At 36.4% G+C, this 25646-nt stretch overlaps 1 protein-coding gene across 9 annotated transcripts in view; it reads right to left on the bottom strand.

The window, feature by feature from the left end:
• ATF7IP2 (activating transcription factor 7 interacting protein 2) overlaps positions 1-25646 on the bottom strand; it is a 76075-nt gene that overhangs the window by 29578 nt on the left and 20851 nt on the right. For 8 of the 9 annotated variants that reach the window (XM_061401106.1, XM_061401113.1, XM_061401108.1 and 5 more), the window contains 5 exons: positions 22220-23073; positions 21090-21214; positions 15179-15313; positions 14535-14630; positions 11467-11624 (listed from right to left, as the gene is read on the bottom strand). In XM_061401106.1, coding sequence (XP_061257090.1) covers positions 11467-11624; positions 14535-14630; positions 15179-15313; positions 21090-21214; positions 22220-23063 — 1358 coding nt within the window. In that variant the 5' untranslated portion in view covers positions 23064-23073. The remainder of the gene's footprint in view (positions 1-11466; positions 11625-14534; positions 14631-15178; positions 15314-21089; positions 21215-22219; positions 23074-25646) is intronic. The other variant, XM_061401112.1, reaches the window with a different exon arrangement.

Below are 25646 nucleotides of genomic sequence, written 5' to 3'. Positions count from 1 at the left end.
TAAGGAACTATAAAGATCCCAGAAAGAAGTGAGCTAGACACTTGCCACTGATGTCTTCTCAAGGCATCTGCCAACTAAACCACACAGGAATACAAAGATGCCAAGAACAAAGTGACTGATATCAAAGTGAACTGTACTGGGGAGACAAAATTGGAATACCAAGATCAGCTTAAAAAAAAACAACAGCTAGACCACAGGAATGGAGGAAAATCAGAATAAGTTGAGTCCAAAAACTGGAAACCAGCCTCAGTTCTGCTCAATTCCCAACTGGATTGAAATGTTGTACTATTTACCTATTGCTATATAACAATTTATCCCCAAACATAATGGCTATAAAAAATAACATTTATTACCTCACAGTTTCTGCAGGAAAAGTACTGAACTGTATAGTTGCGGGGTTTAGGCTCAGGATATCTCACGAGCTCACAGTCAGCATGCTGGCAGGGGCTACAGTCACTGGAAGACATGACTGGGGTGGCACGTCCAAAGGGCTTACTCACATGGTTGTTGGCAAGGTGCTTCACCATGTGTGATAGCGCAGGCTGCTTGATGTCCTCAAGAAACCTATCTTGTCCCCATATTATTATGGTATTTAACCTGCCCCAGAGCAAGCAATCCAAGAGAGAGAAACCTACAATGTCTTTAGTGATTTAGTTACATAGTGTCACTTTGCCACTTTTGTATCCTACTTGCTGTCACTACTAAGTACAGCCCAAGCCAGGAATTAGGCTCTACCTTATAATGGGAAAGTTCAAGTATTAGACGCTCAGTCATGTCTGACTTTTTTGGACCCCATGGACTGTAGCCTGCCAGGCTCCTCTGTCCATGGGATCCTCCAGGCATGAATACTGTGGTGGGTTATTGTCTGAGCCACCAGGACTATCAAAGAACTTATGGGTACATTTTAAAACCAGTAAAAGAGGCTGTGTCCCTGTCTCTGCCTCCTGCCAGAATATAGGGTGAATTCACTCTAATAAAAGATAATATCATTTAGAGCCTCCATAATTTTTAATACATAATGTCCAAGATTCAAACAACAAAAATCAGTAAGTATAATAAGAAATAGAGCGGACTTCCCTGGTGGCACAGTGGATAAGAATCCACTTCTCAGTGCAAGGGACAAAAGTTCGACCCCTGCCTGGTCCAGGAAGATTCTACATGCTGCAGAACAACTACACCTGTGTACCACAACTACTGAGCCGGTGCTGTAGAGCCCACAAGCCACAACTACTGAGCCTCCATGCTGCAACTACTGGAGTCCGTGGGCCTAGAGCCATAGGAGAAGCCATCACAATGAGAAGCCAGGGGACCACAGCAAAGAACAGCTACCGCTTGCCACAACTAGAGAAAGCGTGCGCAAAGCAATGAAGACCCAGTGCAGCCGTAAAAGAAACAAGGCAAAGACGACGTTCAGTAAACAGAAAGAGCTCAGAGTGACCCAGATACGAGTAATAAAAAATAAATCAGAAAATAATAGCAATTAAATGTTCAACATGTGATGACAAGATGAAGAATTTTACCACAGGACTTACTTGAATCTATTAAAAATGGATCCAATGGGAAGAGGAGATTGGAAAATTAAACTGAAACTAAGAACTAAATACATGAGTACTTAACAGCCACTTGGATACAGTTGAAGAGAGAATAAATAAATTAGAAAACAGTGGAACTAGCACAGAGAACAAAAAAGATGGAGTGTACAGAGAAAAATATAACTGGAATACCAGAAGGGGAGAAGAGACAGGATGGTGCAAAACCAGTATCTAAAAGGAAAATAGCCAAGAAGTTTTCAAAGATAATGAAAAGACATGAAGTTACAGATTCAAGAACTTTGAGCTCCAATCAGGATAAACTATTCTCCCTCCACATGACAGAATATGACTGATGAAAATCAAAGATATATACAGACTATCTTGAAAACAGCTACAGAAATACACACTATCCTCAAAGAATGAACAATAAGATGGATATCTAACTATTCAATAGCAATTATAAAAGTCTGAAAACAAGGTAATGACATCTTGAAAGTGCTAAAAATAACTGCCAACTTATAATTCAATAATACCAGGTTAAAACATTTAAAAATAAAGACATATGAAATTTTCTCCAGACAAATAAAATGTCCTGGGCAGAATTTTAAAAATAAATTTTAAATGGAATTTAAAATTAAAATTTAAATTAAATGGAATTCTTGAGGCAGAAGAAAAAGTATCCTTGATGGAAATACAGGAAGAAATGAAGAGCAACAGAAAAGGTCAATACAGTTCACTCTTACACAATGAGGGTGTTAGGGGTGCCAGTCCCCCTTGCAGTTGCAATCCAAGTATAAACTTCTGACTCCCCCCAAAACTAGTAATGGGCCTCATAGGTGGCTCAGTAGTAAAGAATCTGCCTGCCAAGCAGGAGACCTACGTTCGAGCCCCAGGTTGGAAAGATCCTCTGAGGAAGGATATGGCAACCTACTCCAGTATTCTTGCCTGGGAAATTCCATAGACAGAGGAGCTTGGTGGGCTACTGTCCATGGTGTTGAAAGACCTGACTTTCGACTTTATGATGAAACATGGACATGACTTTTTGACTGCTGCTGCTGCTGCTAAGTCGCTTCAGTCATGTCGGACTCTGTGCGACCCCAGAGACGGCAGCTCACCAGGCTCCCCCGTCCCTGGGATTCTCCAGGCAAGAACACTGGAGCAGGTTGCCATTTCCTTCTCTAATGCATGAAACTGAAAAGTGAGTGTGAAGTCGCTCAGTCGTGTCCAACTCCTAGTGACCCCACGGACTGCAGCCTACCAGGCTCCTCCATCCATGGGATTTTCCAGGCAAGAGTACTGGAGTGGGGTGCCATTGCCTTCTCCAGACTTTATGACTAAACAACAACAAAAACAAAAGCTAGTAATAGACTACTATTGACAAGAAGCCTTACTGGTAACATAAATAGTCAGTTAACATATATTTTGTATGTTATGTTATATACTGTATTCTTTCAATAAAGCAAGTTATAGAAAATATTAAGAAAATCATAAGGAAAATACAGTTATAGTACTCTTCTGTATTTACTGATACTGTAAATTTACATAGTCTGTTTACAAGATGAATTGTCTGTCAGTACCTACATCAATATTTGTCCTATAAGATACAAAATACCATAGATAGTATATGTATTATTAACAATAGACATCAAAAATGAAACTGAGAGATTCATATTTGCTTACAGGTATAATTTTTACTGGGAAAAAATCCATTATATCCACGTATATAAGAACACTGAGCAGTTCAAACCGTTATTGTTCAAGAGTCAATCATATTTGAGGAACTCTTTAAGTGAATGACCTACCTCTTGAGAAACACATATGCAGGTCAGGAAGCAACAGTTAAAACTGGACATGGAACAACAGACTGGTTCCCAATAGGAAAAGGCTGTATATTGTCACCCTGCTTATTTAACTTATATGCAGAGTACATCATGAGAAACACTGGGCTGGAAGAAGCACAAGCTGGAATCAACATTGCCGGGAGAAATATCAATAACCTCAGATATGCAGATGACACCACCCTTATGGCAGAAAGTGAAGAGGAACTCAAAAGCGTCTTAATGAAAGTGAAAGAGGAGAGTGAAAAAGTTGGCTTAAAGCTCAACATTCAGAAAACGAAGATCATGGCATCTGGTCCCACAACTTCATGGGAAATAGATGGGGAAACAGTGGAAACAGTGTCAGACTTTATGTTTTGGGGCTCAAAGATCACTGCAGACGGTGATTGCAGCCATGAAATGAAAAGACGCTTACTCCTTGGAAGAAAAGTTGTGACCAACCTAGACAGCATATTAAAAAGCAGAGACATTACTTTGCCAACAAAGGTCCATCTAGTCAAGGCTATGGTTTTTCCAGTGGTCATGTATGGATGTGAGAGTTGGACTGTGAAGAAAGTTGAGTGCCAAAGAATTGATGCTTTTGAACTGTGGTGTTGGAGAAGACTCGAGAGTCCCTTGGACTGCAAGGAGATCCAACCAGTCCATTCTGAAGGAGATCAGCCCTGGGATTTCTTTGAAAGGAATGATGCTAAAGCTGAAACTCCAGTACTTTGGCCACCTCATGGGAAGAGTTGACTCACTGGAAAAGACCCTGATGCTGGGAGGGATTGGGGCCAGGAGGAGAAGTGGATGACAGAGAATGAGATGGCTGGATGGCATCACTGACTCGATGGACATGAGTCTGGGTAAACAACGGGAGTTGTAGATGGACCGGGAGGCCTGGCATGCTGCAGTTCATGGGGTCGTAAAGAGTCGGATACGACTGAGCGACTGAACTGAACTGAACGACTGTACAAAGTAATGATATTGTCTTATGAGATTTAAAATAATGTAAAACTCAAATGCATGAAACAAACAAGGGAAGGAAGCAGTGAATGGAGTTAAAATGTGTTCTAAGGTCATGCACTGTCTATAAAATGGTAAAAGTAGCAATTCATATTAGACTCTAATGTTAGAGTCAAGAATACATATCATGATCTTCAGGAAAACTTCTAAAGGTTATCCTTTAGGTTGAAAGATGTGTAATTAATGAGGAAATGTGGAATGGAAAAAAAAAGAAATCTAAAACAAGAGTCACGTAAGTAGAGAAAAAGACATAGATAAGGGAAAAGTATCAAAAATAATGGACAAATAGAAAACAAGTATTAAAGATTACAGTTATGAGCTAACATAAAGCAGTAATATTACATTAAACATAATCTAAAATTTCTAATTAATAATTATATTCAGGTTGGATTAAAAATATATGCTCAGGTTAATAATTATAAAGCTAGTATTCACATAGCCCCTACTCAGATAAATATATTTGAAACTATTAGCACTGCAGAAATCCACATGCCTCTATCCTGAATCATAAATCTCCTCCATAAATAGCATTTGTGGTACTAATCCTGTTTTTTACTCTTTGGATTCACTATCTACCTCTGAATCCATAAATAACATAGTTTTTGCTGGATGAACTTCATTTGAATTGGAATCACACTATTCCTTGTATACTCTTTTCAATCATGTTTGTTGTGCAAGTATTCATGTGGTTACATGTGACTGTAGTTCATTTTTGTTAATGTACAGAATTCCACTGTATAGATTTACAGCAATTATTCTTCTGTTATACTGTAGATGGACTTTTTTCCTTCTGGTTTTTAGTTACTATGGAAAATGCTGCTAATAAACATTCCTACATATATATATATATATATATATATATATATATATATATCCTATCGCACATGTGTACATGTTTCTAGCTAGGGTATTTATCAAGGGATAAAACTGTTAGGACAAAGGACATTCATATCTTCAATATTTCTAGATAATGCCAAATTTTTTCTGAAGAACCATACCAATTTACTCACCCAACAACAAAATATTAAATAAAACCAATTCTCTATCTCAAACCCTCACCAATACCTGGTACTGTCAGAATTTAAAATGTTTTACTTTTTCTTGAAAGTAAAAGTCACTCAGTCGTGTCCGACTCTTTGCGATCCCATGGACTATACATAGTCTGTAAAATTCTCCAGGACAGAACACTGGAGTGGGTAGCCTTTCCCTTCTCTAGGGGATCTTTCCAACCCAGGTCTCCTGCATTGCAGGTGGATTCTTTACCAGCTGAGCCACAAGGGAAGCCCATGAATACTGGAGTGGGTAGCCTATCCCTTCTCCAGTGGATCTTCCCAACCCAGGAATCGAACCAGGGTTTCCCGCATAGCAAGTGGATTCTTTACCAACTGAGCTATGAGGGAAGCTTTTCCTTAACCAATATGAAATGGTATCTCAATGTGGTTTTAATTCACATTTCCCTGACTCCTTAGTTAAGATGAGCACCTTGTCATATGTTTATTGACCATTTATAGAAGACCCCCTCTTCCAACATGAGAGACAGCTCTACACATGGACATCACCAGATAGTCAATACCAAAATCAAACTGATTATATTCTTTGCAGCCTAAACTGGAGAAGCTCTATACAGTCAGCAAAAACAAGACCGGGAGTTGACTGTGGCTCAGATCACAAACTCCTTATTGCAAAATTCAGACCTTAAGTGAAGAAAGTAGGGAAAACTACTAGGTCATTCAGGTATGATCTAAATCAACTCCCTTACAAATATACAGTGAAAGTGACAAATAGATTCAAGGGATTAGATCTGATAGACAGAGGGCCTGAAGAACTATGGGTGGTGGTTCTTAACATTTTATAGGAGGTGGTGATCAAAACCATCTCCAAGAAAAAGGAATGCAAAAAGGTAAAATGGTTGTCTGAAGAGACCTTACAAATAGCTGAGAAAAAAGAGAAGCAAAAGGCAAAGGAGAAAAGGAAAAATATACCCATCTGAATGCAAAGCTCCAAAGAATAACAGGGAGAGATAAGAAAGCCTTACTAAGTGAACAGTGCAAAGAAACAGGAAAACAATAGAATGGGAAAGACTAGAGATCTCTTCAAGAAAATTAGAGATACCAAGGGAACACTTCATGCAAAGATGGGCTCGATAAAGGACAGAAATCGTATGGACCTAACAGAAGCAGAAGACAGTAAGAGGCAGCAAGAATACACAGAAGAACTGTACAAAAAAGATCTTAATGACCCAGATAACCATGATGGTGGGATCACTCACCTAGAGCCAGACATCTCTGAGTGTGAAGTCAAGTGGGAATCAGGAAGCATCACTACGAACAGAGCTAGTTGAATTCCAGTTGTGCTATTTCAAATCCTAAAAGATGATGCTGTGAAAGTGTTGCACTCAATATGCCAGCAAATTTGGAAAATTCAACAGTGGCCATAGGACTGGAAAAGGTCAGTTTTCATTCCAATCCCAAAGAAAGGCAATGCCAAAGAATGCTCAAACTACCACACAATTGCGCTCATCTCACATGCTAGCAAAGTAATGCTCAAAATTCTCCAAGTCAGGCTTCAACAGTACATAAATCGTGAACTTCCAGATGTTCACACTGGATTTAGAAAAGGCAGAGGAACCAGAGATCAAATTGCCAACATCCGTTGGATCACAGAAAAGGCAAGAGAGTTCCAGAAAAACATCTATTTCTGCTTTATTGACTATGCCAAAGCCTTTGACTGTGTGGATCATAATATACTGTGGAAAATTCTTAAAGAGATGGGAATACCAGACCACCTTACTTGCTTCCTGAGAAATCTGTATGCAGGTCAAGAAGCAACAGTTAGAACCGGATATTGAACAATGGACTGGTTGCAAATTGGGAAAGGAGTACATCAAGGCTGTATACTGTCACCCTGTTTATTTAATTTATATGCAGAGTACATCATGGGAAATGCTGGGCTGGATGAAGCACATGCTGGATTCAAGATTGGGTGAGAAATACCAATAACCTCAGATATGCAGATGACACACCCTTATGGCACAAAGCGTAGAGGAACTGAAGAGCCTCTTGATGAAAGTGAAAGAGGAGAGTGAAAAAGCTGGCTTAAACCTCACCATTCAAAAAATGAAGATCATGGCATCTGGTCCCATCACTTCATGGCAAATAGGTGGAAAAAGACAATGGAAACAGTGACAGACTTTATTTTCTTGGGCTCCAAAATCACTGCAGATGGTGACTGCAGCCATGAAATTAAAAGATGCTTGCTCCTTGGAAGAAAAGCTATGATCAACCTAGACAGCATATTAAAAAGCAGAAACACTACTTTGCCAACAAAGCTCTCATCAAAGCTATGGTTTCTCCAGAAGTCTTATATGCATGTGAGAGTTGGACCATAAAGAAAGGTGAGTGCTGAAAAACTGATGCTTTTAAACTGTGGTATTAGAGAAGACTCGAGAGTCCTTTGGACTGCAAGGAGATAAAACCAGTCAATCCTAAAGAAAATCAGTCCTGAATATTCATTGGAAGGACTGATGCTAAAGTTACAATACTTTGGCCACCTGATGCAAAGAACTGACTCATTGGAAAAGACCCTGATGCTCGGAAAGACTGAAGGCGTGAGGAGAAGTGGACGACAGAGGATGAGATGATTGGATGGCATCACCGACTTGATGGACATGAGTTTGAGCAAGCTCTGGGAGTTGGTGATGGACAGGGAAGTCTGGCATGCTGCAGTGCATGGGGTCACAAAGAGTTGGACACGACTAAGACTGAACTGAACTGAAACGTTAATCATTTCCCCAATGATCTGCTGTACAATCTCCAACACAAACCACAAATATATTGATGTAGAGGTTTCCAGGTACTGTTACATAGCTCTATTCCAGCACTTGCCAATATCACATTACCCTAATTACTGCAGTTTCATAACGTTCTGATGTCTGATGCCAAACTCCTTTTAGTTTGTTTCTCTGTTTAAAAGGTATCTTGACCTCTTAACCTACTGCATTTATCTTACCATTTAGAATTATATCAACTTGTCAAGTTCCATAAAATTGCACACTATGAAACTTATTGAAATTTTACTCTATAAATTAATTTGAATGAAAGTAACAGCAATTTCAAATACTGCATTGTCCAAAGCATAAACATGGTACATTTCTTAGTGAATTCTTCTTTAATATCTCAAAGTTTTGTAATTTCCTTCAGAGTTATTGGCTTCCCTGGTAGCTTGGACGGTAAAGCGTCTGCCTACAATGTGGGAGACCCGGGTTCAATCCCTGGGTCTGGAAGATCCCTTGGAGAAGGAAATGGCAACCCACTCCAGTATTCATGCCTGGAAAATCCCATGGACCGAGGAGCCTGGTGGGCTATGGTCCATGGGGTTGCAAAGAGTCGGACACGACTGAGCAAATTCTCTTCTCTTCAGAGTTATTACATGCCTGATAATTGTATTTCTAGGTACTTGATATATTTAATACTATTATGTTAAAATTTTTTTCATTTCCTAATTTTTTATATCTCATATGTGTGCTAGCCATTCAGTCACGTGTCCAGCTCTTTACGACTCCATGGACTGTAGCTTACCAGCCTCCTCTGTCTATGAAATTCTCAAGGCAAGAATACTGGAATGGATTAGCCATTCTTTTCTCCAGGGGATCTTCCCAACACAGGGATAGAACCTGGCTCTCCTGCATTGCAGGCAGATTCTTTACTGTGTTGGCCATCAGTAAGCCTATATTTGGTATATAAGAATACAACTGATTTCTTATATACTTGAGTTTAGCAATTGTGCTAAACCCTAATTAATCCTAATAATTTATCTGTAAATTCCATTGGATTTTCTACATATATATAATACTCCAATCATCTCTGCAATAATATTTACTGTTTTAATATTTTATATTTTTCTTTCTTTCTTTTTTGCATTAGCCAAGATATCAGTATAACATTAAAGTGGTAACAGCAGGCACCCTTCTATTTTTATCTCAAAGGGAATATTTCCCATATTTCACTATCAGATTAGTTTTAGGGTTTTTATAGATACTCTTTCAGAGAAGGCAATGGCAACCCACTCCAGTACTCTTTGCCTGGCAAATCCCACGGATGGAGGAGCCTGGTAGGCTGCAGTCCATGGGGTCACTAAGAGTTGGACACGACTGAGTGACTTCACTTTCATGCACTGGAGAAGGAAATGGCAACCCACTCCAGTATTCTTGCCTGGAGAATCCCAGGGATGAGGGAGCCTGGTGGGCTGCAGTCTATGGGGTCGCACAGAGTCGCACAGCACTTCATGACTGAAGTGACTTAGCAGCAGCAGCATAGATACTCTTTATTAGATTAAGGAAGTTACCTCTTATTCCAAGTTTGTTAAGAATTTGTTTTTAATCATAAAACAGATATTTTATCAAATCCTACATCTATTGTGAGCTGATGATGACTCTCCTAGCACATTACTTAACTTGTTATTGTTAAACCAACATTGCAGCATTCCTGGAACAAACTCAACTTTTATATATTGTTGAATTTGGTTTACTGATCTCTTGTTTAGGATTATTTGAATCATTCTGTGGGTAAAAATAAACTGTAATTTCCATCTCTGTAAAATTCTACAATTGATTTCATTATCAATGTGTCAGAGTTAACACACTTTAGTATCTAGTCTCATGAAATGAACTGGAGAATTGTCCCTCTTATTTTTATATTTGGTATGGTTTGTTTAAAACTGGTATTATTTCTTCCTTAAATGTTTTCTAAAACTCACCACTGAACCTCACCTACTTACTTACAGGGTCAAGTTGCACATTTCTTGTATACATCTATTCTCACACTCACCTTGGGCTGAGAGTGCTGCCTAATATAGTTTCATGCATTGTACATTCTGCTTTCATTATAGAGCATGGAAAGGTGACTTGTTCGTATCATAGATATAAGCCATTGATAAATTTTGCATATCAGCATATAAAATGTTATTTTAATGGTGTCTTCACATTTTTTCTTCTATTAATAGCATTTTATTTTTCTTTTTTTGTCACTTTATGAGTCTCAGCACAGGCATCAGTAAGTGGCAGTAATAAAGACTCATTGAAATGTGACTCTTTTCTTTGCCAACTAAGTACATGCCTTCTTCACAGCAGCTTCCTGACTCAAACTAGAGTGCAGACCTCAATATCATGGAACATTAGGATTTCTTCTCAAGAGTCAGAACTGCATGTAAATGGCGTAGATCTGAAATGCTTCTCTTCAGTTTTACAGCATCCTTGAGTATGCACAGTCATTTGGGGGAGAAGAGTGATAGTCTCTATTCAACGGCCATTATTTAACTCACTTATTTTTGGTTATATAGTTTCCTCTTTTTAAAAGCTGTGGTATAATTTACCATATAAAAGCAAAATCATAGGATATTTTAAGGAGTGAATGTTAAGTAAATAAATAATATTATAAAGCTCAAAAACTGTTTAGAGGCACCAGTGAAAATAATTCATTAAAATGTCCCCACCCCTCTACCCTTGAACATCAATCCAGGCCAAGATCACTAATTAAGCTTCTCTGTTAAACTAAATTACTTCTTCCCTGGCAGTCCCAAATCTTTTATTAAACTAGACTGCAGATCAGGTGTGTCTCAGTTGCTTTGTGATCAATTAGATGAATAAGTTAGTCTATTCACTCTAATTTGACATTATCGTGATACTATATACTTCCAACATGCAGGGAACTAATTTTAGTCACTTTTTCCCTTGTACTATTTTCCTAATCTTACTCTTTTGTGTAATTTTTTTGAAATCACTGTTTCATAGGGTCTTGATTCTTCTATGTGTAGAAGTGGAAACTACTAGAATGATCCAGTTTATCACTCTGGTTGCCATATCAAAGGTACAAATCATCACAGTGAAAAACCTGATCATCTAACCAATTCAGAGTTTTATTTAGTACAGTTAAAACAACAATTAAACTTCTGAAGAACCAATTTTTTCATGACGGACAAAAATAGTTTTCATATAAATAGGAAGCTTTAAGCTATTTTACATTGAGAAAAAGAGTACATGTGTTTACAAACACATTTAGATAAGCAAGTTCATGCATTTTTATAGATATGCTTACCTTTCAGAAACAGCTTCATTAGGTTCCCGTGACCAATTAATCTTTTCACTTGCTTTTTCTGAATAGTTAGTAGTTTCAGATTTCACAGTTTCCCTTTCCTGTGGACTATTAACTGACTCTGGATTCTTATCCAAATTCATTGTTTCTGAATTTGCAACCTGTTAATTGGGTGAGGAAAAAGCAGCTGAGGGGAGGGTTACCAACTGTGGTCTTCTACACAAAATTGATAGGTTAAAATTTCACTTGGAAATTGTTCTCAAACTATTTCTGCATACATATGGTAATCAATGGCTGATGATCATGATTGCAGTTACTCTGCCAAAATAAATTTAAAAAAATACATCAAAAGAAATAAAAATAATGACAACATGAAGTAACTTCTTAGCTTTAAAAGAAGGAAAAACAAATACCTAAGTACTTAGACACAGAAGAATGAAGAATATATTTTATTCCTATTACACTGAATTTTAGGAATTAATAAACATTCGGCTTTAACAAAGAAAATTTTATTTTTTATACTTATAGTAGTAAAGTGAAGACCAGAAATGAATCAATTTTCCAACTTGTTCTTCTCTAATTGATGAGTTTGGGATATCTAATAATTTCCCAAATCAAATACTGGTTCCTTTTTGCTAAACAGTTTCTCCTTCAATTTATCTCTTCTCTCTCACATTTTACTGTAAGAAGCAAGAAACCAAGCCAAACTTTCAACACTTTGCTCAAAAATCTCAACAGCCTAATAAAAATACAAGCTATCACTTATAAATTATGCTTTCCATGTTATATCACTGTAGGTCACATTTCAGCTAAGCTTTCTCCAACAATGTAACAAGAACTCCCTCCTCCCCAATTTCCAATAATATGTTCCTTATTTGAGTTCACGGACAGTGCTTTTAAATGTCCATATTTCTACCAACAGTCTGTTTATGAAGATTTAGGTATTTTCTTAAAATATATAAAGTTTCTCTAAGATGTTCCTCATTTCCTCCTGAGCCCTTATTTGCAGACTTTAACATCTATATTTCTACTAAGTCTGTTCAAGGCAATCCAAGCTTTTGAAAAATCATGTTCCTCAATATTCCTCCAGCCTCTACCATTCCAAATCCACTTCCACATTTTTAGGTATTTGTTACAACAGCACACCATACTTCCTGGTACCACATCCTGTATTAGTTTTTGGAGGCTGTGATAACAAATTACCACAAACTAGGTGGTTTAAGACAACAGAAATTTATTCTATCACACTTCTGAAGGCCAGAGGTTCGAAACTGGTTTTATTAAGATCAAGTTGTTAGCAGGGCTGGATCCCCTTCTGGAGGCTTCAGGAGAGAATCCACTTCCTTTTTTCCAGCTTCTAGGAGCTGTCAGCATTCCTTAGCTTGTAGCCCTTGCCTCCATCTTCAGTGCAATCATCCAACCTCTGCTTTCATTGTCCCATCTCTATTTTCTGTCTTTAACCTTCACTCCTTTTTATAAGGACCCCAGTGATCATATTGAGCCCACTAGGATAATCTTCTCATTGATAAGCTTCTTTTAATAACATACTCACAGGTTCTGGGAATTAGGTCAGGACATCTTTTGGGAGCCATGATTCACCACTATGAACCATCTTGATACAATTAGCACTGATGTGAAACTTACAGAATATTACACCCAATATTCTTTTCAAGTGTACATGGAACATTCACCAGGGGAAAGCATATCTTGGGCATAAACTAAGTGTCAATAACTCAAGGTTCAAATTTTACATAGTATGTTCTTTGACCAAAACAGATATCAATAAAATTAAGATAGCTAGAAATGTCTGAAAATTAAACACATACTTCTAAATAATCCACAGATCAAAGAACGATACCACAAGAGAAATAAATTATTTTGAACTAATGGAAAACAAAAATACAGTATAATACAATTATTATACTCTCCACGCTGAGAAGTATATAAGTGCTAAGAGGATGCTTAGAAAAAGCAATGCTTAGAAAAAAACTTGTATCTTTAAATATTTTCTAGTAGAAAAGAAGGTTAAAAATTAAAGCTCTTTCTCTTTTAAGAAGCTGAAAAAAGAAATATCTAAAATAAGATTGATCAAAAAAAAAAAAAAGAAAAGAAAACATGGATTATACAAGTAACAGAAATGAAAGAGTACATCACTACAGATTTACAAGTATTAAAATGACAAGGGAATTTTATCAATAACTTTATGCCAACAAAACCAACAACTTAGATAAAATGGACAAATTCCTTGCTAAGATAACTTACAAAACTAATACACAAGATGAACCAAAAATCTTAATTGCTTTATACTATTAAAGAATTATATTTTCAGGAAAACGTCTTCTTATAAGAAAACTTTTGGCCCAAATGGTTTTCAGAGGTGGATTTTATCAAATATTTAAAGAAGTAATAAAAATCTTACACAAACTTTCAGAAAACAGGGAAGAAAATGCTTTGCAATTGAGTTACTGAGGCTAGTGCATATATGATACTGAAGGGAACAAAGATAGAAGAAAAAAATTCAGTGAATGTATACTTAAGATTATTTTAAGTTTTATATAAAAACTATAAACAGATCCTAAACTCTATTTAATGACACTCATGTTAAGATATTTTGAAGTGGACACTGCAAAGCGTATTTTGATATAAAATATATTAGTACTTATGAATGGACCAAATATAAAGATGGCTTGGGGGATGAGTAGAATGACAGATACATGACAAGTATAAATATATTAAAAAAATAAAGGTAGAAGATAGACATTGACTATACAAGCATTCACTGTAAAATTCTTTTAGCTTTTCTGTGTATGTTTGAAATTTTTCATCCTGATAAAATGACAGAGAGGGAGGCAGTCTAGGCAATCACAAATCGCCTCTCTACTCATTTTATAAAAGAAATACAAGTGGCATTAGTTTTGGCCACTTCTCCAGAGTCATAGGAATTTCTTAAGTATAAATTTATTATCTTTTAAACCCATGTCTTCATCTGGAAGTACATTCTCTTCTTATAATCCAACTACTTATAATGTGGGTCAAGTAAGTTATTAAAACTCCTATACATTTATACCAACCTTACAAACTGTATTGTTGGATACCACATTTGGTTCCACAAAATGCCTTTGAGATAACACCGCTTTAACACGTCTTTGAAGTTTTGCTATTTTTGCCTAGGAAAAAAACAAACAAACCGGAGTACCAAAATATATATATCATATAGAGACGGCGAGAAAACTATTTGCCCATGTAGTTTTGTGAGACTTAGGCATCCATCAAATATATGAGAAATTCTTACGTAAGACAAACATTTAAATCAGGTTTGATGCTAGTATAATATGTCCAAGAATGGAAGATTAAAAAAGAAAATGAAACTTCTAATTAGTTCACCATAAAATTAATGGTGATAGAAATGCCAATCCACAAGTAACCCTAGAAGAGTAAAATAAAACAAAACAAAAAAAACCCTAAAGAAAGTCTGAAACGGGTTATACAAATGCTAATACAAAATGTTTTTGAACTGACACCAAATGGCTGATGGCTCTACAAGTATTTTTCAAGGACCAAACAGCTGAGGTATAATAAATTCTATATATAGTATTAATATATCAGGTTGTGGCCAGGAATCAGATTTCAGTATACCTTTATTTTTTTTTCCTACCATGTACAACATCATTAAATTCTACTTTTTAAAAGTACTCAAATGAAATTAGAAACTTACAAAGAGTTCATCCGCTATTGCTTCATGTTTATTCTTGCACTGTGTCTTCCCAATGCGTTCAGTCAATTCTCTCAGTTTGTTATCAAATAGTTTGTAACTTATACTATAGATCTCCTGTCGAACCAAATGTCTGACCTAGAATTTAAAAATACAAACCACCATGTTTCAAATTTAAAAGCAATTTATTTTCTACTTCTTGAAAACAGCTTTGCTTTTTTCTAGGTTTACTGTAACTAGTAAAATGTACTTTATTTATATATTTGTATTACTGTATCAGTAAGTTTTATAAAAGTTAAAAATCAAATTCAGCAGAACACATCTAACATTTAAATATATGGATAAGTTAGAAATTAAGTTTATCCTCCCAATACTAATTTTAGTTTCCTACAGTTTCAGTTGAATTCCATAATACAAATTAAAGCCTATTTAGTCCCATTTATATATATTTTTAATGACCATAACTGAAACCTAGTACTCTATGAAAAGAGACTGTATTTATTTCAAATGGCTGGTCGATCTGTAGTAGATATAAAGCAAATTATGAAAATCTGAGCCTTGACCCTGTCATTAACAAGCTGTATCACCTTTGGGAAGTCACAACACCTCTGAGCTTCATTTGCCCTGTCCACAAATGGACAGATGTCATACAGTGTTGCAAAAGGGATGCTCGTAGGATTTTCATAAGAACATAAAAAGATAATATGCATAAGAGCTCTATAAAATGGAAAACACTGAATTTTAAAAAAGGACATAAATATGCAAAATAATCTCCATACATAGTTTTATGTTGGGGGTGGGGATGCGGAGTAGGGAGGACTTCTTATTGTTAAAATTGTAAGATACTAGTGACAATTATGTGACTAGTGCTATCTGGCATAATGCATGCTATTCTATCAGATTATAGTAGTTGGCACATGAAACACTAATGAATTTCATTATCTGGCTGGTTTTCAGAAAATAGATTGGCCTATTTTCAGGGAGCATAGTTAATCTCAATGCCCAAGGAAATGAACAGCTCTGCTGAGCCATACGTTCAGAAATATTCACTACAGGTGTTTGCTCAATGTATATGCTCCTTTAAGCAACTCTCACAACAGAGTAGTCTCTTTTAGTACAAAACCTGTCATGATATAATTAAGGTATTTATTAGCAATATTTATATCTTCCCCTAATATCTTGTAACTTGGGGTTCAAAATTAGAACAGTTTCTATGTTAAACTCATTTATATTTATGTCACTTGGATGACTAGTCTTAATCAAAAATTTACTTTTGATTATTCCCAAGGTTTTCCCTTCTCATTCCCAATTGTTCTTGCTCCTCAAAATTTCTGTCTACTCTATTTCTTCTGTAGTGCTTCATTAACATTTCTTCAGTGGTTTTTCAACATTATCAGACATGATTATCACTTGTACTCTTACAATTTTTGAATATCTGATTAAACTAACTGCTTAAAATAAACGAATTATGTAAGTAAATGCTCAAAAACCCATACTATTTTTACTGACAGCCATTACCTATCAACCCATGTAAGGTTTTTATGCATTACTGCATGCTTGCCAGTTCACTGACTACGGTCAATATGTGAAGCTCATACCCCAATGAAATTTTGGAAAAACATGTCAGTTCTGTTTAGGGAAATACTGTTTTGTTAGAAACAAAAGGAACAGTGTTCATCAAACTTTCCTGGTAAGGAGCATCAATCACATGGAATACTTGTTAAAAATCACAAATTCTTAGGCCCTGACCTGGATTCATCAAACAATTTCCTGGAAAGGGGCCTGGAAAGTTGTATAGGCACCACTACTGATTCTCATCAGGTACGTTTGAGAAAAAAGAATCTTAAAACAATTATTAGTGAGCTCAGTGTAAAATAAACACAATTTAAACAAGTACTCTTGATGATTCAGATGAAGGCAGACCCTTAAAACTTCGTTATTTTGGACTAACTGCTCATTAAGGCATGATTCCTATGGTGTAGAGAGATATTCGTTCTCACTTAGTGGTGACATTCTTCATACAGAAGGCAGGCACAATAACCTCCACCAAATACCTCATTACTGTCTTCTACCGATGGTAATGTGACTAAAATTATGGAATCAGATGAAGTTCTAGCTACAATTTGCATATGGCAGGCAAAGTGGCCTAAATATTAGAGAAAGACTGGCAATTATGTATCTGACTCAACTTTCTACAATGGTGCATAGGGTGAATAACTTAGACTTCAGAAGAAAACCCCGTCTACTTCAGTAATTTAATTGGAATATACCAGGACAAGATCCTTTTGAAACCTCAAAAGATGAGTCAACAGCTTTTGGACTCTCTCAGTAGGAAAGAACAACGTCAGAATGGGAAGCCCTATTCCACTGGGACTCAAACAAGGAAAAAAGATGTGGTTTAGAGAGTCAACTGTTTAGACAGGAATTAAAATATCAAGTGAGTGAGAGTTAGTTACTGGGAGACAGATAAAAGGAATTAGCTAAAAACCTTTGTCTCTGGACAATGCAAGAAACTTCTGGTGGTAGTGGCTCGGGAGGATAACAAATAAACGGCATTGTCTAAACCTCAAAGGGAAAGGACCGTATTCTGCGTCAATGTGGACCAACTATTTTGTGAGGCAGATAACAGCAGTGAATGAAACTCTGATTTTTCCATGCCAGAAAAATTAAAATGTTAAAAGAATAAATTTTGTCTTTATATGTCCACATCATAACTTATTACTGAATTCAGCCACTAACTCACTGGGAACAACACATCTGCAATCCCCAACCTCTTAAGCTATATCCACGCAAAAGACATGGGTTGGATCCCTGGGTCAGGAAGATCCCCAGAATAGGAAATGGCAACTCATTTCAGTATTCTTGCCTGGGAAATCCCATGGACAGAGGAGCCTGGTGGGCTACAATCCATGGAGCTACTTACGATTGAAAGACAGAGCATGCATGCACATGTGCATGTACACACGCACACACACATGCACGCATGCTTAACCTAATTCTGCTACCTCATTCTTGCAAACAACAGAATATTTACGTTTTTTTTTTAATGTCTCCTTTGCCTTGCAGAAGAAAGTAAGAGGTAGAAAGGGTGAAAGTGTTGCCTCATCTTTTAAGCTGATTCTATTTGAGTCTTTCAAAAGGTTTCCATTTATTACGCAAATGTATATTCATATAATACATAACTATGTAATTGTAATGGCCTGTGTTAGAAACAGTAGTGTTTTGTTTCTGAAGCAGTAGGATAGTTTGGATTGAGACATTTTGATCCATTATTGCTAATGACAGACATTAATCACATAATGACTTTTAGTTGAGGCATTTCAGTGGTAATAAAATAGCAAAACATGACCATACAAGTCCTGATACAGGACCTACTAAATTTGAAGCTCACTGACAGGGATCAAGACCATCCCCATGGAAAAGAAGTGCAAAAAAGCAAAATGGCTGTCTGGGGAGGCCTTACAAATAGCTGTGAAAAGAAGAGAAGCCAAAAGCAAAGGAGAAAAGGAAAGATATAAACATCTGAATGCAGAGTTCCAAAGAATAGCAAGAAGAGATAAGAAAGCCTTCCTCAGCGATCAATGCAAAGAAATAGAGGAAAACAACAGAATGGGAAAGATGAGAGATCTCTTCAAGAAAATCAGAGATACCAAGGGAACATTTCATGCAAAGATGGGCTCGATAAAGGACAGAAACGGTATGGACCTAACAGAAGCAGAAGATATTAAGAAGAGGTGGCAAGAATACACAGAAGAACTGTACAAAAAAGATCTTCATGACCCAGGTAATCATGATGGTGTGATCACTCACCTAGAGCCAGACATCCTGGAATGTGAAGTCAAGTGGGCCTTAGAAAGCATCACTACGAACAAAGCTAGTGGAAGTGATGGAATTCCAGTGGAGCTATTTCAAATCCTGAAAGATGATGCTGTGAAAGTGCTACACTCAATATGCCAGCAAATTCGGAAAACTCAGCAGTGGCCACAGGACTGGAAAAGGTCAGTTTTCATTCCAATCCCAAAGAAAGGCAATGCCAAAGAATGCTCAAACTACTGCACAATTGCACTCATCTCACATGCTAGTAAAGTAATGCTCAAAATTCTCCAAGCCAGGCTTCAGCAATACGAGAACCGTGAACTTCCTGATGTTCAAGCTGGTTTTAGAAAAGGCAGAGGAACCAGAGATCAAATTGCCAACATCCACTGGATCATGGAAAAAGCAAGAGAGTTCCAGAAAAACATCTATTTCTGCTTTATTGGCTATGCCAAAGCCTTTGACTGTGTGGATCACAATAAACTGTGGAAAATTCTGAAAGAGATGGGAATATCAGACCACCAGATCTGCCTCTTGAGAAATTTGTATGCAGGTTAGGAAGCAACAGTTAGAACTGGACATGGAACAAGAGATTGGTTCCAAATAGGAAAATGAGTACGTCAAGGCTGTATATTGTCACCCTGATCATTTAACTTCTATGCAGAGTACATCATGAGAAACGCTGGGCTGGAAGAAGCACAAGCTGGAATCAAGATTGCCGGCGGAAAGATCAATAACCTCAGATATGCAGATGACACCACCCTTATGGCAGAAAGTGAAGAGGAACTCAAAAGCTTATTGATGAAAGTGAAAGAGGAGAGTGAAAAAGTTGGGTTAAAGCTCAAAATTCAGAAAACAAAGATCATGGCATCCGGTTCCATCACTTCATGGGAAATAGATAGGGAAACAGTGGAAACAGTGTCAGACTTTATTTTTCTGGGCTCCAAAATCACTACAGATGGTGACTGCAGCCATGAAATTAAAAGATGCTTACTCCTTGGAAGGAAAGTTATGACCAACCTAGATAGCATATTCAAAAGCAGAGACATTACTTCGCCAACAAAGGTTCATCTAGTCAAGGCTGTTTTTCCTGTGGTCATGTATGGATGAGAGAGTTGGACTGTGAAGAAGGCTGAGTGCCGAAGAATTGATGCTTTTGAACTGTGGTGTTGGAGAAGGCCCTTGAGAGTCCCTTGGACTGCAAGGAGATCCAACCAGTCCATTCTGAAGGAGATCAGCCCTGGGATTTCTTTGGATAAAGCTGAAACTCCAGTACTTTGGCCACCTCTTGCGAAGGGTTGACTCATTGGAAAAGACTCTGATGCTGGGAGGGATTGGGGGCAGGAGGAGAAGGGGATGACAGAGGACGAGATGGCTGGATGGCATCACTGACTTGATGGACATGAGTCTGGGTGAACTCCAGGAGTTGGTGATGGACAGGGAGGCCTGGCGTGCTGCGATTCATGGGGTCGAAAAGAGTCGGACACGACTGAGCGACTGAACTGAACTGAACTGATACTCAGAGTAAATCAGACATGTATAGAAACTGTAATACAATGAGATGAAATAGGCCAAAAAGAAAAGAAAAAGTACATTTAATGATGCCAGAAAAGCAAAATGTCAGATAATGCAACATTATCTGTACAAACTTGGAAATGACAGCAAGTGAACCCAAAGACTTTACAATGAATGTCTGGGCTGCCTGACTCTATTAAGTATCAACTGTGATAACAAACAGCTATAGCTGGAGATCAAAGAATCCCATGACCAGTACAAAAGAGACAGAATGAAACTCAAGGTCATGTGGTATCTGACTTGAAAGATTTGAGCAAAATACTGACTGAAAAGCCTATTCTATATTAATACCACAGCCTCTCCCTTCACATGATTCTGTAGGCTTCTCTGTAAAGGACCATTTTCAAGGATCTAGAGAGGTGACGTAAACAATTATTTTTTCCTAATACCTCCACCTGCTAATTCAGTTTTCATGTACCAGTCCTTCATCATGAAAGTTATGTGTACTCACCATGTAGATCAATTAACTTTTACTATCTTTTAAAAAATAAGCTTCTGAAGCAAATATTTAAGCCCAATATTTTACCTGTTCCAGCAAAGCTGTTTGCTTTTCCAGAGCTACAGAAATATTTTCATTAATTTGCTCTGAAGTTTTCATACGCTTAACATTTTCTTTGTTTTCTGAAAACATCCTCTTCTTTTGATTATGGCCTTGGGAAGATGAAAAGATCAGAGATAAAAATTTTCCTTCTAATGAAAGAAACAGGGGGATTTTCTAATTTAGGGACCCCTAAGCAAATTTAAAAACTAAAATGTGACCACAGGACCATTTTTCAGAAAATGTAATTGTATAAAAAATTCCAACAAATTAAAAAATCTTAGTACTGGTCTGGGATATACTTTCCTCCCATCTTATTTAATACACATTTAATGCTTATTTAATAATAATAATAACTGAATAAATTATAGCATTAGATCTTCTATTTACAGTTGAGTGGTCTTACATTATTTTTAGTTTTTAGGCAGTCCAACATATTTTTAATAGGTGACCCTATATTACTTCTAAGCAATTTAAAATTCACCTTGTTAAATGATTATTCTGTAGCCTAGACAAGAAAACAAATATATTTTTCCTATGAAATAATTTTTTTCTTATATCTCATTAAACTATAAAACACCCTACTTTTAATAAACTTCTGCTATTTTAATAATTTTATAATCCTAAAACTCCATTGGTTAATTATTTGACGTATTTCTTACACTACATACACACAAACCTGTATGTATATGTATGCTTATTATCTATCAGCTTATACTTGGCCTGTGATATATAGGTCAATTCTACAGAAAGAAATGGGTTCATCAACTATTTTAAAAACCCACTCTCTCAAATAGCCTTAATAAAACTCCAAAACAGAAAAGGTGTCAATGAAGCAAACAATCTCTATGAACCACCTTTTAATCCTGTTGTGCTTTCAAAGGAAAGTGGTTGTTTCCTTCTTTGCCAGAACTTACTTCCCGTTGGAGACAGAGGATACCATTCCCCATCACTGCTAAGAATGGTTCAGAAACAAGATACTCTGAAATAATTATTGTCATCATTTACTGTTTTCCTGTCTGTAAGGATTCTACTGTATCTATATCTGAGATAATGAAATTCCCCCAAGCAAAGTAACTATTTTAATTTCTCCAAGAGATACATAAGTATTCACTTACTGTTATTACTATCAGTGTCACGTGAGGACAGCCACTCTGCGTCTATATTTTCACAACTTAAAATGCTGGAAAGACAGGTTTTATAGGATTCTTCACTTTTCAAAATGTCATCAGCACAGTTACTTGAAATGACTGAATTCACCAACTTAGGTATTTTATCACCAGGCACAAAAGGGTCATCTGAACTGAAAACTAAAATGTCACTTTGCTTTTTATCATATAACTCAGCACTGGAATTTGCTTCTAAATAGGAAACTATCTTGTCAATTCTCTTATCATCCAAGGTATTTGTTTTTGTAGACTTCGGAATTTGAACTATATCACTCAATACACTGGATAAATGGCAAATGGATTTCAGATTACAATCTTCTTCATGTTCAAAAAAGGATCTTGTTACACTTGCCTGACATTCAAAATGATTTTCAGAAGTATTTTGTGAAGCTTTTGCCTTGTGTATAAAGAGTTTCCCAGGAAATTCTGTTTTACTTGGCTTTTCATAAGGGTACACAACTTGTTCTTCTGTGTATTCCAATCTTGTTTCCGAATCAGTAATTTCTAGTGGTTTTATTAAATTCTGAGAAAATTCTTTACTTTTTGGTCCACATACTGAATTTTTGATGGAGTTCAATGAGGAAGCATCGTTTTCAGAATGTCTACATTTGCTACTTATGACATCAGTACTTGACTTCTGATTACCACTTGATATATTATTCTCAACTGCTGCTGTTTTTAGTGCTTCAACATTCCTTGACTTATTCAGGATCTCTACTTGCTTCCGGCAACTTACAGGCATTGTTTTCTTGGCTTTTAAAATCTTTCGTTTACTTCTATCTGGACTTGCCATCTTTCATATCCTGGAATGTAAAATACCATATTTGAATGCGTTTCTCTAACAGACAAAAGCTAACATTTATTTACAATATTAAAATAATGTTGAGACTATGTGCCAGATTTAGATAATTATTTTTATTGAAAATTATATCCATTTTCATCTGTGTCACTGATAATTAAACGTTGTTCTATAACTCTAACTATATAAAGTCAAAATTTATACTGCCAGTAAGCCTTTATTTGATACTAAGTCTGATCATTTATCAGGCCACTTTTTGTTATGACACCTCACTACTATAACCATTGAGTTCTAATTTAAATAATCTAAGCAGGCCATACTTAAAACATTTTTTCATAAAAACAGATAAACAATGTTTTGTATGGAATATTCCATTTTCTGTATCACGTGGCACCTTTATTAAAGCTTTCCTAATATTCCAATTTTCAAATTAATGGTATTGCAAGAGCTGATTCCCAACAGTTATCAGTATGAAATGAGCACTAAGATACACAACATGATGCTAGTTCAAATAAGAAAACCAAGTTAGGTTTCAATACATTCTTAATCCTGAATTATTTCTGTTAAATAAAAATCTACTACATAGCAGAGAAAAACAATATTTATTTGTATTTCTCATTATTCACATTAAGTATTCACATTAAGTCCAATCTAAACCATAGATAGGTAGATGGTTTAGAAGAAAACTGCCAAATTACAAGGCAAATATAAGCAAAACAAACAACTATATAATACATGGTAGACCAGTTACCTAACAAACTATAGAGCACACTAAATTCAAAGACACAGTCTATGAGGTAGAAAGCATTTGTACTTTCAAGGTACAAATAACCCAGTGGGGTGGGGTAAAGTCCATGGGATTGCAGAGACTTGGACACAACTTAGCAACCCATTCAAAGCTACCTGAATAATTTTTTGATTTATCCTTATCTATTTTCCTACTTGAAGCTTTCATTGACTATATATATTCTTTTCATTCAGTATATCATTTGATCAGGAACAATTCCAGGATTTTTGAGACCTGAAGGCTAAGTGAATCTTACTTAAAAGAAGGGGGGAAAAAAAAACCCCATAAATTCAAATTTCAAAAACCTGTCATGCATACTTAAAAATCAGAAAATCCAGAAAAATAGCACACTTTCATTAATTAAGGGCCTGATATAAGATAGAATTCTACTTTCCCTATTTGACTATATATTTGATTGCCTCTTTATGAATACAGTTTTTGTAATATTCACCATAGAAAAAATGGAGAAACCAAGTCTTTCCTAGGGCAAGGTTGATTAATTTTTAATTCTTTTGAGTTTTTGTTGTTTTTTTCTTTTTCAAACTTTACTGAGTATAGTACTACAGAAAAGTGCACATATCATGTGTACACAATTAAAAGAATTTTCACAAACTGAATACACCCCTTTAACTAAAATCTAGATCAAAAAGAGAATGATTCATAGGTTCATCAATTACAACAAATACAACACACTCTGGTAGGGGATGTTCATAATGGTGGAGGTTATACATGTATGGGGCAAGACATCTAGGAGAAATCTATTATTTTCCTCTTAACTGTGCTGTGAGTCTAAAACTGTTCTTTAAAAAGGTTATAGAAATAAAAGAATAAAAAAAATAATTCCAGTCCCCTGGAAGTCCCCTCATACTTCTCCTTCTAGTCACTCGCTCCCCGTCTCCCAGGGATGATCAGTAGCCTGCAATCTAACAGCATAGATGAATTTAACCCACTTTTTATATTTTATATAAATGAAATTACATAATAAGCACATTTTAGTGTCTGGCTTCAGAGAAGGCAATGGCACCCCACTCCAGTACTCTTGCCTGGAAAATCCCATGGACGGAGGAGCCTGGTGGGCTGCAGTCCATGGGGTTGCGAAGAGTTGGACACAACTGAGCAACTTCACTTTCACTTTTCACTTTCATGCATTGGAGAAGGAAATGGCAACCCACTCCTGTGCCATTCTTCTTGCCTGGAGAATCCCAGGGACGGGGGAGCCTGGTGGGCTGTGGTCTATGGGGTTGCACAGAGTCGGACACGACTGAAGGGACTTAGCAGCAGCAGCAGTGTCTGGCTTCTTTCACTCTTGCTTATATTTGTGAGATTCATGCATGCTCTGTTTAACTGTAGATCATTCTTTCTCATTGCTGTACAGTAGTCTATCATTTGAATATGCCACAGTTTGTCCATCTGTTCTGGGTTGATTAATTTTAAACCAAAAATCAGGATGTATACAACAATCAACTTCATCTAAAAATATAAATTCTTATTGATAATGCTACAGCTTTGTGTCATTTAAAAACAAACAACAAAAAAAAAATCTTTTATTTGAAAGGTAGGGTTCTATCAAAAGGAAAAATATGTATAGTGAATTTCTCTACTTGAATCTGTTATTGAATATATTTCTAATAAAAGTTATCTTTTGAGGGGAAATCTATGAGAATTAAATTCCCTAGTTAAAATTTTAAACATCAAATAATTGGAAAAAATTTTCCTTATCTTCTGACTTCATAAATTACAATCTTTAGCTTCTTCATAACTCAGATACTCCAGGTGCCAGGCACCACAGA

This window comes from Bos javanicus, chromosome 25, assembly GCF_032452875.1.
Source record: "Bos javanicus breed banteng chromosome 25, ARS-OSU_banteng_1.0, whole genome shotgun sequence".
In the NCBI taxonomy this organism is placed as follows: domain Eukaryota; kingdom Metazoa; phylum Chordata; class Mammalia; order Artiodactyla; family Bovidae; genus Bos; species Bos javanicus.
The sequence above is the reverse complement of the archived record's forward strand: the minus strand, read 5'-3'. Positions and strand labels throughout refer to the sequence as shown.